This window comes from Pseudorasbora parva, chromosome 13 (genome assembly GCF_024679245.1).
Source record: "Pseudorasbora parva isolate DD20220531a chromosome 13, ASM2467924v1, whole genome shotgun sequence".
NCBI lineage: Eukaryota > Metazoa > Chordata > Actinopteri > Cypriniformes > Gobionidae > Pseudorasbora > Pseudorasbora parva.
The window spans coordinates 31468461-31485948 of record NC_090184.1 but is presented as its reverse complement, the minus strand read 5'-3'; the positions used below and the strand labels follow the sequence as shown (position 1 = coordinate 31485948).

At 37.3% G+C, this 17488-nt stretch overlaps 3 protein-coding genes and 1 pseudogene across 3 annotated transcripts; 3 read left to right on the top strand and 1 right to left on the bottom strand.

The window, feature by feature from the left end:
- The first annotated feature begins 40 nt into the window (after positions 1–40).
- magoh (mago homolog, exon junction complex subunit) lies at positions 41–1564 on the top strand. The gene is made up of 5 exons (XM_067413931.1): positions 41–261; positions 619–677; positions 768–878; positions 977–1059; positions 1343–1564. The coding sequence occupies exons 1-5, from the start codon at positions 171–173 to the stop codon at positions 1440–1442; spliced, it is 444 nt and encodes a 147-aa protein (XP_067270032.1). The 5' UTR covers positions 41–170; the 3' UTR covers positions 1443–1564.
- A 533-nt stretch (positions 1565–2097) lies between these two features.
- cpt2 (carnitine palmitoyltransferase 2) lies at positions 2098–6234 on the bottom strand. The gene is made up of 5 exons (XM_067413928.1): positions 5774–6234; positions 4805–4885; positions 4594–4700; positions 3202–4506; positions 2098–2828 (listed from the first exon to the last, which is right to left on the bottom strand). Exons 1-5 carry the CDS (start codon positions 5959–5961, stop codon positions 2500–2502), a joined length of 2010 nt encoding a protein of 669 aa, XP_067270029.1. The 5' UTR covers positions 5962–6234; the 3' UTR covers positions 2098–2499.
- A 444-nt stretch (positions 6235–6678) lies between these two features.
- Positions 6679–17343, top strand: porcn (porcupine O-acyltransferase). The gene is made up of 15 exons (XM_067413929.1): positions 6679–7101; positions 7472–7617; positions 8049–8241; positions 9939–9982; positions 10104–10285; positions 10366–10496; positions 10678–10695; positions 10897–10911; positions 11017–11142; positions 14852–14952; positions 15152–15228; positions 15344–15407; positions 15612–15697; positions 15832–15942; positions 16038–17343. Exons 2-15 carry the CDS (start codon positions 7482–7484, stop codon positions 16137–16139), a joined length of 1386 nt encoding a protein of 461 aa, XP_067270030.1. The 5' UTR covers positions 6679–7101; positions 7472–7481; the 3' UTR covers positions 16140–17343.
- On the top strand, positions 11647–11763 carry LOC137039356 (5S ribosomal RNA; annotated as a pseudogene).
- Positions 17344–17488: the final 145 nt, after the last annotated feature.

Below are 17488 nucleotides of genomic sequence, written 5' to 3'. Positions count from 1 at the left end.
CGAATTAGGCCCAGTTGCTGTGTCATTATTATGCGACCGGTGCGCGACGTCACACCGCGACCTGCAGTACGCATGCGATTCCTTATTGGTCGTTGAAGCTAAAGCGATTCATTGAAGGAAGAGTGTCCGTGCGGTTTTTTTAGATTTATATCTCTCTTCTGTGCATAGTTATGTCCACGAGTGACTTTTATTTGCGGTACTATGTGGGCCATAAAGGTAAATTCGGCCACGAATTTTTGGAATTTGAGTTCAGACCAGACGGTAAGCGAGGCGCCAACTTTAGCATGCTAATATGCTAACAGCCTTTCTATTGAAATCTGTGCTTGCTTTTATACTAGGCCAAAAACGTGTTTCCAGCTGTTTAAACGTTTGTTACTTGTTCGTTTATGTTTAGTAATGACGAATTGAGGGGTTTGTTTCTGTAGAAAAACAAATTAACATGTTAAACCAACATTAAGTGCTTAAAAACTGCTAGTCTGATATCTTGAGTTTAAGTAGTTCAACTTGATAAATATGTCTGGTTAGAAACGTATGTATGTTTTTATTATATAATATTCAAAAGTGACTTAAATATTCTCATAAGTAGCTTTCTTATACGATCGTTTTGTTATCATTCAGGTAAGCTGAGATATGCAAACAACAGTAACTACAAGAACGACGTTATGATCCGAAAAGAGGTAAAGCTGCGTGATGACGTACCACATACAATATTACGTAATTTGTTGCATGTTGAAAAGTAGTGTCATTTAAAATGTTCCCTCTTTCAGGCTTATGTTCATAAAAGTGTGATGGAAGAGTTGAAGAGAATCATTGACGATAGTGAGATCACAAAAGAAGACGATGCCTTGTGGCCCCCTCCAGATAGGGTCGGCCGACAGGTACATATATTTAGCGATTTCTTTCATCTTTCGCTGGTCACCATGTGAAGTGTAACACCCCTAGTTGCATCCTAAATACTCTTCTTTGTTCTTCATAGGAACTGGAGATTGTCATCGGTGATGAACACATTTCGTTCACAACCTCCAAAATCGGATCTTTAATTGATGTCAACCAGTCCAAGTATGTATATTTCATGCATGGATACTTTAGTTCATAAACCGTCTCCTCTTGTTCTCTGTACTATACTTCATTTTCACTTCTGCACTACTGTCTTAGTCTTGAAACCTGGCATTGCATTACCACAAATGATTTATTGTAATGTAGTTGTATTTTGCTTCATTTATTTAATGTTGTCGTGTAATCTATTGCTTTCCCTTTTCTATTATCAAGCAATGCCCCACTCTGTAGTTCCACAGTTTATAATGTGCATTACTGGAGTAACATTTACAATCTTGCTCTTCAGGGATCCAGAGGGACTCAGAGTCTTCTACTACCTGGTCCAGGACCTCAAATGCCTTGTATTCAGTCTCATCGGCCTCCACTTCAAAATCAAGCCCATCTAATTGCTTCGTTGGTTTTACTCGTAAATTGAAAGTAATATTTTAGTTTGTCAACATTTGTATATTGCTTGGTTTTGCTGTTTTTCTTTCTTTTCTTTTTTTAAATAAAAACTTGTTCAACTGGTGATGTGCTTTATATTTCTTAAATGTGCAAAAGATCTTTACTTCACCTTTATGGTGATTTATCAGTGCAAGTAAGACTCAATGTGTATTGTGTACACTACTGGTCAAAGTTTTTAAAAAGTCCTTTTATGCTGGCCAAGGCTTTCTTGGATTCTGAATTCTCAGCAGCCATTACTCCAGTGTCACTGATTTCTGAAGGATCATTTGTAAAATGCTGATTTGGTGCTCAGGGAACAGGTATGATAAAATTAATGTTGCTCTGGAAACCTTTTTTTTTTTTTTGCTGTATAGAAAGTTCAAAAGAGCAATGTTTTTTTTTTTTTTTAACAAGAGTCTCGTTTATGATCAATATAATGCATCCTTGCGGAGTAAAACTATTTCTTTAAATGATTCCACACATTTAGAATGTTAGTGTATGTGTTGCACAAAAACATATGTGGCGGGACTATTTAATTCGCCATGTTTTGGTTTTAATTAAGGTTAGTTATATTTACAATCACAGTATTAATAATTTTCCAAAAATCTTATAAGGCACTGGACTGGTTTTTAATTTATTTGTATGCTACAATGTTTCTTCATTTGGTGGAAAAAGAACAAAATTAATTAAACATAAGGCAGAATTTTGCAGTCCAAGAAAATAAAGACTATTATACATGGGGAAAATACACTGCAAAAAGAAAGAAAGAGAGGAATAGTTTTTTTGGACATAATTGCCCATACCCCACCACCAATAATCTGTTTAGCCTCTAGATCAATCACTTGCATAATAAGCAGTCACATTTGTCTATCCACACAGCGCAAAGCTTATTAGTTCTACTTTAAACCTACAGACTTAATAACAGAGTTCTTATCTAATAAAAGCAAAAATGCATTACATTCAGACTAGTCCACATGCCAACCAAGTGCTTTAATGCCCTTAAACATTTTAAGTGCACTTTCAATGAATGGGTTTTCCATCAAGGACTGTAAAAATATCTTCCAAGGACTTGTGAACGCACTTAAGGAACTCATGAACATTTCTGGCAGGGTAGCTAGACACATTGCATCCGATCCATTCATCATGGACACCATAGCCCACTCCGAAACCATCGGGTACCACAGGAGCAAACCCACCCAGACTGACCGCAGGGCTGGTGAGAGTACTGGTGGATAGGATGTTGTGGTTTATGGCAGCATACGCTGGATCCTGGTACAGACTGGGCAATGCCATCCCTTTCGAATTAGCAAGGTAGCGCATGGCGAAAAGATGGCGATCAAAGCCTTGACCTAGATTTAAACAAAACAAGGACAATGTTAAAATATACAAGCTGAGCTGGGTGTGACCTAAAGATCTACTTGTAATGCCAAAACTCCCCATTTTGTTGTTCCAAACCTGTATGACTTTTTGTCTTTACAACAGAAGTCACTAGGCTCTAATGTTGTTTTGAACCACTAACTTTCATTACATGGACCAAAATATCTTCTTTTGTGTTCAACAGAAGAAAGAAAGTCACATGTTTGGAATGACATGATGGTGAGTAAATAATGACAGAATTTGGTTATTTGGCTCAATACTGGTTAAAATAAACAATAGTTGTTGTCTCCTAAAATCACAAGACACATGAATATGACTGACAGGTTGTAAAAGTTCTGTCCTCACCCATAGCCGCCTCTTTAGTGAGTTGTCCGTGGTATTTGGAGCATTCATTCAACAGACCCTGTAACTGCTCCACTGTGTGCTGTCCGGGTTGCTGGACGAAGGCCTTGGCACACTGCTTTGTGTGGATGCTAGCGGGACGAATGGTTTCTGTGCGACCGTGTTTAAAGGCAGCGGTGCTACAGGACTCATATGTGGCGACAGTCTGGCCATGCTGCCGTAGGAAGCCCATCTGGAAAGCAAGCTGGGCGATGGCATCTGGGCTCAGCTTCTTCTTCTTAAGTTGCTCCTTTCCACCATTCTTGAACTCCATGGCATCGATGGTGAGCTTTGACACGGCCGCGTGGAAGTTCTCTTTGGCTTTTGTGATTCCGGCTTTTAGCTCCTCATCAAGTTTGAAATCTAATCGGCGCACCACCGAGGCAGAGTCCACGGATGCAGGCTGGGAACCAGGGCCAACCAGAGGCTTCTCTGTGGTGTCCTTGAATACTTCATTCTGGAAGCGGAGAACAGCCACACCATCACCCCAAGAGTGCTCAAAATTGATGGCTGCCTGTCCATCCTTAGCCAAGATAATGCTGAAGGACTTGTCGTACCAGCGGTTGCAGCCGTCACCATGAAGCATGTTGTGAGAGATATGAATATGGTCTCTCATAACCTCCTCATCAAGGCAGAGGCAAAACAAAGCAGTGTCTACTAACTTCAGAGCTTCGCCATTTCCGGCATCCAGCAGTTTTTGTCTTAACCCTGCCCAGGTGTCTCTATTCTCACTGGTTAGAACACCCAACGGGAATGAAGAAGCTTGTGTGGGGTCTGTCAGGATGTATTTCAGGTGAGCATGAACCTCAGCAGGCTTTATCAGGTTGCCATCCCGATCCAGCGCATCAAATACATACAAGTTGCCTCGTCTTATTACAAGCAAGTGGCGGCCCTTGTCATCTGTGAGGAGCTCATCACGCTTGTACTTAGGTATACGTGTGGAGTTGAAGAGGCGGAAGTACTGGGACATATCCAGAGGATAGGCGTTCACCATGTAGGCTCCAAACCATGAAATGGAGGGGGGCACCCATCGGATCAGCCTCTTGAAACTATCTGTGTCACTTTTGGCTGGGTTAAGGTGAAACACCTCCGGCTCGAGCAAACCAGCACGAAGGGTCTTCATGAACCGGACGGCTGAGCACACCATGTTGGTGGCCCGCACAAGCTGGTCATTGTACTCTGGTTTGGGGTCAGGGTTAAAGGACATGAAGGGGTTAAAGTTGAGCACAACAGACTCCCGAGCAGACAAGTACATGTCAAACCATGGAGCTGCAAGGCAAAAAGGAGAAATCCATTGATGAGTTTACAATTATAGCAAAATTAAATTGTTATTATGTGATATATAATATATATTACCTGATATATAGCTGGTGTGCTTGTTGTTCTTGTCCAAGGCCACAAGTTCCTCATGTAACTGCTTGCCTGCACCACTCTGGAAATCATGTGCCACTTTCTCTGTATTACTGTTGGATTTCAAGGGAACATAAACAGGCAGAAATATATATAAAAAAATCTAGTTAATTCCTATATGAAATTAGTCAATTGATAGTTACCCATGGCTTATTACCTGTACTGTTCATCATTCAGCAGAGGTCTTTGAGCTGCCAAATATCTCTGTATTGTATCCTCTAATTTTGGGACTGGTAACCTGTAAATATAATGTAAAATGTATATATTTTGGGAAACACATTCATTGAAAGTTTTATGTATTTGTTGGTTTTGTATAATATTTTGTAATGTACTAGTTGAATTCGGATGCATTAAATTGATCAAAGTAAAATTTCACACAGTACAAAAGATTTTTAGGAACTTCATCAAAGAATCTTGAAAAAAATATATCCTGTTTCCACAAAAATTTTAAGCACCACAACTGTTTTAAGCATTTATGATAAGAAATGTTTCTGGAGAACCAACTCAACATGTTAGAATGATTTCTGAAGGATCATGTGACTCAGAAGACACGTAATAGCTGCTGTAAATTCTGCTTTGCCATTACAGTAATTATTTATATTTTTAAAGGTAATAAAATAATAATTAAAACATATTAAATAATGTATTTTTGTCAAATAAACTTTGCGTAACTTGTTTCAAAAGCATTAACCAACTTTTTAAAGGTAGTGTATACAGCATCACAAGCTCAAGACAATTTCCATTCAAGGACATTTTTTCAATTGAATTTAATTTATATTAACAAATGCACACTAACTCTAAAATGCAGCACATCATGGACCAATGCTGAGGGAACAAAAATCGAGGAAACAAAGGGGGGCATATTTACGTGTAACACCGTGTCCCCTTCCCCTCGCTTTCTAAGCGTAGACTTTGCACTTTCACCTACATTCTCTAATATGACTTAAAACTGTCGTAGACACGGTTTAATTATAGGATTTTCAGTGAAAATACGATTCTATATCAAAGACACAACATCAAATCACAGCGTGAAAGAAAAGAATAATCTGACATTGGCATATATGTCATATGATTGTATGTAAATACAATGGCATATTTGTCATATGATTGTATGTAAATCTCCTACCTTGGTAAACTCTTCTGGTAATGCATGGTCGGGACGACACTTTTGTGTAAATACTCAATCCCAGCTCCATCCTTATTGCTGTATTTACGCTGAGCGCTCGTTAGAACCGAGAGGGCAGGTTTATTCCTTATCAGGTTTAATTTACTCAGTGCTGAATTATATTGCGTAGAGAGCAACCCTGCCATCATACAACTATATGATGTGTAATGTAATGAATTGTGAATTAGGTGTTTTCCTTAAAACTCAACTTCAATTCCAAACCTTCTGCAAGCTGCCAGTCCACTGAATGAAAGCAGGGTGTCTGTCTGACAGGTCCTGTCGCTTTCGGTACGGTACGGACAATAATTGGCTGCCTGTGTTCGCTTAATGTTTCTAGAAAAATATTTCAACAAACCTTAAAAAAAAGAACCGTCATTGTTAAGTTCATTTTTACTAACTGCTTCACAACAGATTTTTTTAAATTTAATTAATTACTTCCGCTTCACAAACTTAACCTTTTTCACAATAAAAGTCCCAACCTAAATAAACAGCCACCTATGCACTAAAATATATGTAAGACTAAATTGTGCATCTAATGATTAAATTATATAATTGGAACTATCTTATAACAACAAAAAATGTAAGAGGTTTCATCAGAAATAATGTATAACTATTAAAATAAAAAGGAAAAAATAAAGTAAATTTAAAACTAATCCTCCAAAAATATTCTTAGGTTATATTTGTCGAGTATTTATTATATTCCCATACTGAATAGACTATTTCGATTTCAACACGCGCTCACTCAGGCCATCAAAGCTTGAGACCGCAAGCCCCGCCTTTTCGTTTTGATTGGTTCAGCCATAGATGCGCAGTAAGATGATTGGTCGTTGGGTCCCTTTGGGACTCTGTATTCATGAACGATGGACAGCATCAATGGGAATCAGCCATCAACCACATCGGGCGCATTGCCAGCATCATCTGGACCGATTGTGCTGTAAGAAGCGCGACACAATTCTCCCTATTTAGATTAGACCCTAGGCGAATTATGCTTTATTTTAAAATTAACTATGTAATGTAAGGGAATGTATACAAAACTTGACATTTTAGGGACCCACAGGCGTAACGTTATTCCTATTGCGGTTCATCGCTGAGTTGCTAGTGGGGGTGAAGCGCTCATCCTCATCCTCCGCTGTCGCGCTCTGTTACGAATTGAACAGTTCAGATATTATCATTCCCATTTAGTGGTTATAACACCTGACGTCGGTTTTACAAATAGCATCTCTAACGTCCAGACGTGCATGCTTTTTGCATTACGGTTTAAGGATATTTAACATCTTGCAGCACCAGAGGTAAGATTATTTTGATATTGCATGATAGCATAAAACATTTGGGTGTCAATATATCCTGAATAACAACAAGAAGAGGTTTCCTCCTTCCCGATGAGAATACATTTCTATAATATAATTATTAAATAATAATATCTATTATTTCTATTTCTAAAAGCTGTTGAAATCATCACAAAGGTGCATGGGATTCAGTATTAACCCTGAGGTTCATTTTTACAAACACTATACTCTGACCTCAATTCAGCCTTGATCTTAGCTTTACCTTTAAAGCTTATTCACAGCATCTGTCATTGCTCATACCAAATACCCTGACATTGATTTTCTTATTTATGGTACACAATCTAAATTCATTTTCTGTTATGTATTTTTTCAGAGTCAAAGCAATGGGAGCTCTAAGCAGACATGAGTTCTTCCAGGAACTGGGATCCGGTTGCCTGCTTCCGACGGTCCAGCAGGGTCTAGAACAAGTATGGCAGCTGTTACTCATCTGCCTAGTATGTAGGATGCTGTGGAGATTGGGTAAGAGGGTTTATACAACACAGAACACGTACTGTAATCTTAAAGGAGCAGTTCCTCTAAAATGAAAATTATTTACTCTTCCACATCATTCCAAACACACATGACTTTCACTTCTCTTTTCTTGTATATTTAAGCAAAGTGAATAGTGTTTTCAAGCACCACAAAGGACAAAAATGCTACAAAAGCACTATGAAAGTCTTTTGAAGCCATATGATAGCTTTGTGTCTCGCTTGACAGCTGCGATCCCGTTCACTTCCAATGTGCAATAAAACTCTTGGGACACTCTGCTATAAATAACTTATTTTGTGTTCCATGGAAGAAAGAATGACAGAATTGTGTTTGTGGAAACCAATCCTGAAGTACAATTAAAGAAGTGTAATTAAATGATATTATGTTTAAAATATTTTTTTTGAGCTATGTCTCTCTTTCAGGTCTGCCCTCTTTCTTGAAACACCTGAGTACGGTAGCAGGCGGTTTTTACACTCTCTACCTGTTCTTCGAGCTGCACATGGTTTGGGTGGTGCTTCTCAGCCTCCTCTGCTACCTCATCCTCTTCCTGTGTCGTCATTCAAGCAGCCGCGGACCCTTCTTGTCCATCACAATCCTCATCTACCTTCTTCTAGGGTATGTCATTCTCTCACACCCTTGTGTTCCTTTCATTTTCACAGTATGTACAATGTACTACCAATGTTTATTTGATTACAGTGGGAATAGTTAAGATGAATAATTAGGCTGAATGATTTGAACACTATCATCATGCATGGTTGCAAGAATACACAAAAAAGATGAAGATCAGGTTCAAAGGCTTTAATGATTCACACTATAAAACTCAAATAACAGCAGGTAGACAAATACAACCATACAAATTAACAAAAATTGACAAATGAACACTGCAAAGTAGTGATGTTCGGTCCCTGAACGAGTTGTTCTTTTGAGCTGGTTCTCAGCAAGTAACCGTTTGAGCCTGTTCATTAAAAAAACTGAATCGTTCTGGTTTGATGAAGTAAGATGCAAAAGCCGAAGTAGCACGTCCGACTAAAAAATAACCGAAAGAGCCGGTTCAATCAGCTGTCGAAGTTTGCCAAGGATTATGAGGATGATTGGGGCACGCAGGCTACTGGAAATATGCTTATTATTACTACTGTTATTAAATAACATTTTATTAAAACCTGCAAAAACCTTTCTGTAAAGAGATTTACCGGTAAATACATTTTACTGTAGTTTATTTTGCATGCAAATCATATTTTAAGTGGTTAAGCGAAATTTATAAATTTACAAGACTGGTTTATTCTTTCTATAGGTTACTTTAAACATGTAACATATCCACGTTTACACATGTCTGTAATGTGTGCAAATACATCGTATCCGACGTAAAGGATCTGCAAATGAAACTGTAAGGACTACTGCAAAGACTGGATCTTAAGTACAAGCCAAATTAAGGAAATAATGATAAACATCTGTGCTGATTAAATTAATTATCAATCATGACATCTAAAGGGTGGTGGAAAAACTGAACAAAGGAAGACAGGAAGCTGGTGAAAACAAACTAAAAGTCCATGATAATGAAATTAAGTGTCTGTGACAGCTATACTGAGATAAATAAATATAGATATTTAATCGGATATAGTGTTTTTTTATACACTACTATTCAGAAGTTTGGTATATGTACGATTTTTTAATGTTTTTGAAGGATGTCTCTTATGCTCTTATGCATTTATATTATTATATCTTATGCATTTACTTCAACAGTGCAGTAAAAATTGTAATATTGTTAAATATATCTATTTTAATATCAATTTAAAAACACTTATTCCTGTGATGGCAAAGCTGAATTTTCAGCATAATTACTCTAGTCATCAGTGTCACATAATTCAGAAATAATTTTAATATGCTGGTTTGATGCTTGATATCATATGTTGAAAACAGTTAACTTAAAGGGATAGTTCACCCCAAAATAAAAATTCTGTCATCATTTACTAACTCTCAAGTTGTTCCAAACCTGTATAAGTTTCTTTCTTCTGCTGAACAAAACTAAAGATATTTTAAAGAATGTCGGTAAGCAAACAGTTGATGATCTCCATTGACTTCCATAGTATTTTTTCCATATTAGGGAAGTCATTGGGGCCCATCAACTGGTTGGTAACTCATATCTTCTTTTATGTTTAGCAGAAGAAAGAAATTCATAGAGGTTTGGAACAACCTGAGGGTAAGTAAATGATGACAGAATTTTAGTTTTTGGGTGAACTACCCCTTTAATAGTTTTGTGGAAACTGTATTACATTTTTTAAGGATTTTTGGTAAGATTCCGTTCTTTGTTTCAGAGAGTTGCATATGATGGATACAACAACTTGGCATAAAATGAGAGGTTAGTCTTTTATATTGTTTTTTGTTATCTGACAACAGTGAACATTAGACCAGGATGGTACATGTTTACTCTACTGGATTTTGACTACATTTAAAAATAATTTATTGTTGTGGTCATCCAGGTTCCCAGATGGTAGTGGCCATGAAGGCAGTTTCTCTTGCCTTTGACTTGGACAAAGGCATAGTGGAGAAAGTTCCCTCTCCAGTGGAGTTCATGGGCTACATTTACTTTGTGGGGACCATCATCTTTGGGCCTTGGATCAGTTTCAACAGCTACATGGATGCGGTAGAGAGTCGTAAACTTGTGAGTCTCAAATTTGCAATTTGGAATTAAAGATGTAGAAGAGCATTTCCATCAGCACTTCTATCCGATCTTTTCTGCAGAGTGTCTCCTGGTTTATGAAGTCAGTCTTCAGCTGTGTGAAGAGCCAGCTCTGTCTGGTCATTTCAAACTGTGTTGCCCCCTATCTCTTTCCATATTTCATCCCAGTCTTTGGAGACAAGCTGCTCCGCAAGTGAGTATAAATTTGAGTTCAGGAATACTTTGTAGCTTATTTAGTGAGCAATAAGTTGTAAAGGGTGTATGGATGGATTATTCTAACATCAAACATTTTAATGTTAATTGTTGTGTTGCTATCTGTGGCTTAGTGAAGTTTTGTAATGTTTGACTGATCTGTTTTCATATGTTTTTCTCAGCAAGAAGCGAAAGATGAGGTATTGTCTTACTTTTAATACATTTAAAATGTGATCATGAGGAATAAAGTCAAATAAATATAAGCATAAAGCATGGATCCACCAACTAAATATACTTTTGAATATGAATTAAAATAATGATGATAAATAATTCTGTCCATTAATAAACTAGCCATTTTGGATTGTGTTTAATAATGCATTTCATTTTATTTTCCAATGCAGAGGCTCTATTAAAAGGTAAGAAATGCACAAGCCTTTAATGTTAAAACTCAACAGTCTCATGTCTTTGTAGTTTTCTCTCTGATCTGTGATAACCTTCAGCTTTGTGATTGTCCTCATCAGGTGGCTACAGGCCTATGAGAACACCCTGTCCTTCCATTTCAGTAATTACTTTGTAAGTTACATTGGAGAGACGACAACCACGCTGGCAGGTGCTGGGTTCACAGAGGAGAAGGACAATCTTAAGTGGTTTGTATAAATTATACAGATTAACATGCAGTTTTTTATTTCAGTGTCAGAAATAAAACAAGGGACATACAAAAATGTCACTGAAAGTAACAAACATGCCCAATGAAAAATTCCTCCTTTTTCATATGCACAGTAATCTAATCTAAATAGGCTTGATGTTGTTTTTAGTAGGGTTTTAGTGGCTCTCATGACAATGATGTGACTTATAGTGGCCGTAAGATAACATTTCATAGTGGTTATTATGTTATTTTGTGTTTTACTTTCTTTATTATCAATTGTAGAGGGCATATAAAAGTATTATTTAATTAAAGCTAGTAGCAATAGAGTGCTACAAGGATGACAAGATTATTCTATGACATAAATACCTCAGTAATACCCCACTTATGATTTTTATTTAAGCTGTTACATATGGATAAATGAGACTATAGACCTGTCCAGGACATTAAAGGGACAGTTCACCCAAAAATGAAATTTCTGTCATTAATTACCCACTCTCATGTCGTAACCAGCAGCCATATTACCCTGTAGCCCAAGACTGGTTTCCCACTGAAGCTAAGCAGGGCTGAGCCTGGTCAGTACCTGGATGGGAGACCAACTGGGAAAACCAGGTAGCTGCTGGTAGAGGTGTTAGTGAGGCCAGCAGGGGGTGCTCACCCTGTGGTCTGCATGGGTCCTAACACCCCAGTATAGCGATGGGGACACTATACTGACAAAGAGCACCGTCTTTCGGATGAGACGTTAAACGGAGGTCCTGACTCTCTGTGGTCATTAAAAATCCCAGAATGTCTTTCGGAAAAAGAGTAGGGGTGTAACCCCGGCATCCTGGCCAAATTTGCCCATTGGCCCCTGTCCATCATGGCCTCCTAATAATCCCCATATCCTGATTGGCTTCATCACTCTGTCTCCTCTCCACCAATCAGCTGGTGTGTGGTGAACGTTCTGGCGCAATATGGCTGCCGTCGCATCATCCAGGTGGGTGCTGCACATTGGTGGTGGTTGAGGAGATTCCCTCCTTCTATGTAAAGCGCTTTGAGTGCCTTGAAAAGCACTATATAAATCGTATGCATTATTATTATTATTATTATTATTATTATTATTATTATTATTATTATTATTATTATTATTATTATTGTTCCAAACCTGTAAGACCTTCGTTCATCTTCGGAACACAAATTAAGATATTTTTGATGAAATCTGAGAGCTCTCCGACCCCTTCATAAACAGCTATTTAATTACCACTTTCAAGGTAGTTAAAGGGTTAGTTCACCCAAAAATGAAAATTATTTAATTAATTACTCACCCTCATGTCGTTGGACACCCGTAACACCTTCGTTCATCATCGGAACACAAATGAAGATATTTTTGTTGAAAGCTGATGGATGAGAAAGACTTTGTAATGAAGTCTTTAGTGCCTTTTATGGGTCTTGTGAGTGGGTCAGTGGAAATATACTAAATGCCAATGGAGGCCTTTCTGAAGCCTATCTCAGCCATCAGCTTTCAACAAAAATATCTTCATTTATGTTCCGAAGATGAATGAAGGTGTTACGGGTGTCCAACGACATGAGGGTGAGTAATTAATTAAATAATTAAAATTTTTGGGTGAACTAACCCTTTAAGACATTGCTAAAATAGTCCCTGTGACTACAGTGGTTCAACCATAATTTTATGAAGCGAAGAGAATACTTGCGCAAAATGCGCAAAAACAAACTAAAATAACAACTTTATTCAACAATTATTTCTCATTTGTGTCAGTCTTCTACGCTGTTTACGCTGTATATACAGTGCAGCACTTCCGAATTCTACGTCAGAACGGCAGCTCACTATTGGCCGATGCTGTTCATGTGATTACCACGATGAGCTACGGTAAAATGCGTTGGGGACTGACACAGACGAGTTTCAACCAGTATAACAATAAACGATTTAAAGCTGCAGTAAGGAGTTTTTAGAAAACGTTGACTTAGCCTGAAAATTTGACCCAGCACAACTCACAAGTCACTCCCTCTTGCTCTCTGCTGCGCTATAGCCCTCCCTCCACAGCTCGTCCCCTATCACAACCATGAACACGCGGGCTAGTAAGCAAGCAGGGCCACCGATGATGGTGGATAAACAGTTATTGTTTATTCACTGGTACGGATGAAACATCCACAATATGATTTACATTGACTATGGCCTGTTCATACTTTGACTACAAACCTGGTCCTCAAAACATTACGTATTTTGCAATACATGTATTGTAACTATATGAAGTTGCACTATTTCTATAAGTAATAAATAGCTAGTAAGATAATATAACGGTAACTAATGTTACAGTATGCAAGTAATTATTATATCGATGCTAAATTAGGTTTGCTAGTACATTATTTCAGCAACATGACAAGTCAGTGAATGAGTAGGTTTCAATAGTTGCTTTGCACAGTGCGTGACATTTTATCTGTATGTTATGCAGCTAGAGTTTTGACATTCAATGGGCTCCCGACGAGGAATTCACACCCTCAGCGACTTCAAGGAATAAAACAAATCAAGCAGGGATTCTTACTTGTCAAGCAGAAATGTGGCTAACTCTGCATCGGTTTTTAATTCTTTCAGGACATATAACGTTAGCTCCCTCCACCTTGGAAAAGCGATATTTACCCTCTATTTATTTCGGGCTCTGTCTAATACTTTCTTTTTGTCTTTTTTATCATCTTTTTCCTTTTACCCGTCTTTATTTTATGAGCAGGTGCCACTCGAGGAATTGGCCGTCTGGATTGTTTGTCCGCCATAAGCAAATGACAGGTTTAACAAATATGTAAAAAATAATTTGTAAAAAAGCTACCTACTGCAGATTTAATAAAACAAGTTTTAAAGCTGCACTATGTAATTTTTCCATCCGCTAGAGGGCGCCTATTCAAAACAAATAGTTTGATGATCATGTTTAAGCACAGAATCTTGGGACATGTAGTCTTCACCTCACAGCCAGTGGAAAAGAATCATAATAGGACTCTGGGAGAAATCATGTTAATGGATGTGGTTATTAACGTTACTGTAGTATGAAGCAGAGCAGGACCGAGTGGTGTGGAGCTGAGCAAGGCCACTAGAGCGATTGTTATACAAACACACGCCTCACGAGCAGCGGGACTTTAATTATGACAGGACACATTTGCAGGCGCCGTTTCCGCTTTTCTGGTCATGAGTATGAGGTAACGCAGCTCTGTTTATCATATTAGATAAAGTGCGTTTAAAATGATGTTATGACGTTACTCTGTGTGTTCGCTCAGCAGCTGCTGTGATACTTGTTCAACACTGCTAAGAGTTTCTGCCAAATAAAACCAGAAACCACGGGTAACGCAGATATGACGCAATAGACAGGCGACTTTCTCAGATGTCGGTTGCTTGGTTAAAATAGCAATTTTCTCACAATTTACAAATAGATGGAAACATTTGGGATATTGTAAGAACTCAACTGAACAAAATACAGCTCTGGAAAAAATTAAGAGACCACTTAACATTGAAAATTCAATGTTAAGTGGTCTCTTAATTTTTTCCAGAGCTGTATATAACACTGGCCATTTAATAAAAATATTAATACAGTTTATTTCTGACATTGCAATGATTAATATCACTGAAATAATACAATTGCCATTTACTTTTAATTGATCAATATTTCATGTTCTTCCTTTCTTTCTTTCTCTCAGTCTCTCTTTTTGTCATTTCATTTCTGTCTTTTCAGGGACATGACCATAGCAAAGCCACTGAATGTTGAGTTTCCCAGGTCTATGGTTGAAGTGGTCACTTCTTGGAACCTGCCCATGTCTCGCTGGCTTAACACCTGTACGTATTTTTTCCTTATTTTTCTGTTTGTTTATGGCTTCTATAACATTTTTATTGGTTCTAATACACTCTGGAATTAGATTAAATGTGTATTTCATCTCCCAAAAGACAGAATGACCAGCTTTTATTTAGAGCAGGTTTTTGTATATTTTCATCAACTCCAAGTTTAAGTCTAATTTCTTTTTTTTTCTTTTTTTAGATGTGTTTAAGAAGGCTCTCAGATATGGGAGCTTCACAGCAATTATTTTGACATACACAGCGAGCGCTCTGCTCCACGTGAGTGCGTTTTGGCCTATTTTTAATTTTCCATTTTTCTAATTTTTTCATTCAAATTTATTGCATTCTTTCTCAAGCGTACAATAAATGCAATACTGTATTTCTGTGCATACAGGGTCTAAGCTTCCACATTGGGGCAGTATTATTTACACTAGGCTTTATAACATACATTGAACACGGTGGGTGTCTATTCAGTTATAGTTACTTAATAAAGCATAGACATTTATTATTGTTGAAATCACAGTTTTTTCAGTTATTGCAATATCGAATGTCATTATAAAATGTTTTATTCTGATTAAACGTGTTCTTGACACTGTTGGTTGTCTTTTAGCTTGGATTTTGGTTGTGTGTTTAATGGACTGTGCCTTCATTCTGTGTTTCAGTGCTTAGGAAAAGATTGTCAATCATTTTAAATGCATGTGTCCTCTCCAAAAGATGCCTATCAAACTGCAAACACAGACATAAAAAGGTGTTGTATATGTAATTATTGCTGTATAGCACTTCAATATCTTTTTGAAATTGTAACGTAAACAATTTCTCCAAAAGTTGGAGATTATGATTTTAAAAAATGTAACTTTTTCAATACTTCTTATTTTTCTCTAGGAATTGTGGGTATATTTAATCAATGGGACGTTTAGCATGTTAGCAGTGCTTCATTTAACATACCTGGGCTCTATTTTTGGCTCCAGCGCAGATGACACGGATTCTGATGAGGTACAAGCTGCTTCTCCTGAAATCCTATGATCCTCCTTACTTTCTATGCAGGTTATTATTCATATTTGTTTAAAATATTTTTCTTTCGTCTACAGGACAGCATGGTCAGCCACATCATTCAGAAGTGGATGCAGCTCAGCTGGACGAGCCACTGGTTGACCTTTGGCCTTTGGGTCCTGTATCGCCTTATTCTATAAACACTTAGACCTACATAGACGAGAAGAGTTTGGGAGAGGATAGCAATAACTGTGATTGGATATTATATACAAGCTTACCGTAGAGGAGTCATGGCCGTTCATGACATCACTGTGAACTCTGGATGACCGTGACTGCAGACCAGAGTCCTTTAATCCAGGAACAACTGCTGTACAGTTAACATTGATCCATAGACCAGAACTCTACAAGTACCAGGATATTCTGAAGTTTTCTAAGCTACCTAAAGTAGAAAAAAGCATTAAGACCTTTTTACAAATCAGAATATTGAATTATTCATAGCCATTATTAATGAATCTATCAAGATTTTGATATGTCTGGCTAATACATCTTATAGTTATATTAGGTTTGTTTGATGGTTTCAGATAATTACATTTTTTGTGTGGGAAAAGAACGTAAATATTCTCATTGATTGATTCAGAAGCTTCTGAAAAAGTTTTATATTGCATATACTATGCATCTATCCAGTTTTTTTGCCACTCAAATGGAAAATCATCTAATGCTAATGCTTTTCCGCTAAAGCACATATTCTGCGATTCGCAATCAGATGATGTCCATTATGGTTCTCATGTACAACAAAAATGCCAAATGACCTCTTTTATAGTCATAAGTTCATCCTCATAGGGCTCTGAATGAACATACAATAAAGTTCACATCCTTTCTTTTGTATGAATTGTATAAATGGTGACAGTAAGTCTCTGGGTGTTGAAACCCATTGAGATACTTAAATACTGAAACAGTATTAGTAGTGTTTCATAGTTTCTTATATTTAGCCTTTTTTTAAATGTAAATTATTTATGGCAACAAGAAATGGGAAAAGGAAAAGTATGAAGTGTGTTTTTGTTTTTTGTGTATTTGTTTTAATCTTCAATATAATTGCTATTTGGTAGTGAATAGAGTAGGCTTTTTAAGAACATTGAAATAGATGGATTTTTAATATTATAATAGTGCCAAACAGAACAATAATAATTAACAGCTGATTAATTCAGATATGGTCTTATTTTCTTTTATTTATTGTGTTCAGACATTCATCACAACACATTTTCCATTAAATTACCCTATTGATCCCTATACTTTTATTAGTGAATATAAAATAAAGAGTTTAAATTACATGGATGTTTTTTTAGCTGTATTATGTATGTTTGACTGCCAGTCCACTCTTGTTAATAAAACTTGTCATTTTGTAATTTTCCTTCAGTTTATTTACACGCACAGCTCTCTCATGCATGTGTGCAGTGCGTGGGACTGGGGGGATAAAGGGTACTGAGTAACCAGGGCCCGAGGCAGGGGGGGGGCCTTAGAAGTCAGTTTTCTATACATACACATACATGGT

Bases quoted from the DNA above. Each gene is read 5' to 3' on its own strand.
- magoh (XM_067413931.1), top strand. From the start codon at position 171: ATGTCCACGAGTGACTTTTATTTGCGGTACTATGTGGGCCATAAAGGT. The intron at 678-767 runs GTAAAGCTGCGT...TCCCTCTTTCAG, and splicing joins ACGTTATGATCCGAAAAGAG to GCTTATGTTCATAAAAGTGT. The intron at 1,060-1,342 runs GTATGTATATTT...CTTGCTCTTCAG, and splicing joins ATTGATGTCAACCAGTCCAA to GGATCCAGAGGGACTCAGAG.
- cpt2 (XM_067413928.1), bottom strand. From the start codon at position 5,961: ATGATGGCAGGGTTGCTCTCTACGCAATATAATTCAGCACTGAGTAAA. The intron at 4,886-5,773 runs GTAGGAGATTTA...TTATATTTACAG, and splicing joins TACCAGAAGAGTTTACCAAG to GTTACCAGTCCCAAAATTAG. The intron at 4,701-4,804 runs GTAATAAGCCAT...GAAATCCAACAG, and splicing joins CTGAATGATGAACAGTACAG to TAATACAGAGAAAGTGGCAC.
- porcn (XM_067413929.1), top strand. From the start codon at position 7,482: ATGGGAGCTCTAAGCAGACATGAGTTCTTCCAGGAACTGGGATCCGGT. The intron at 11,143-14,851 runs GTTTGTATAAAT...CTGTCTTTTCAG, and splicing joins GAGAAGGACAATCTTAAGTG to GGACATGACCATAGCAAAGC. The intron at 14,953-15,151 runs GTACGTATTTTT...TTCTTTTTTTAG, and splicing joins GTCTCGCTGGCTTAACACCT to ATGTGTTTAAGAAGGCTCTC.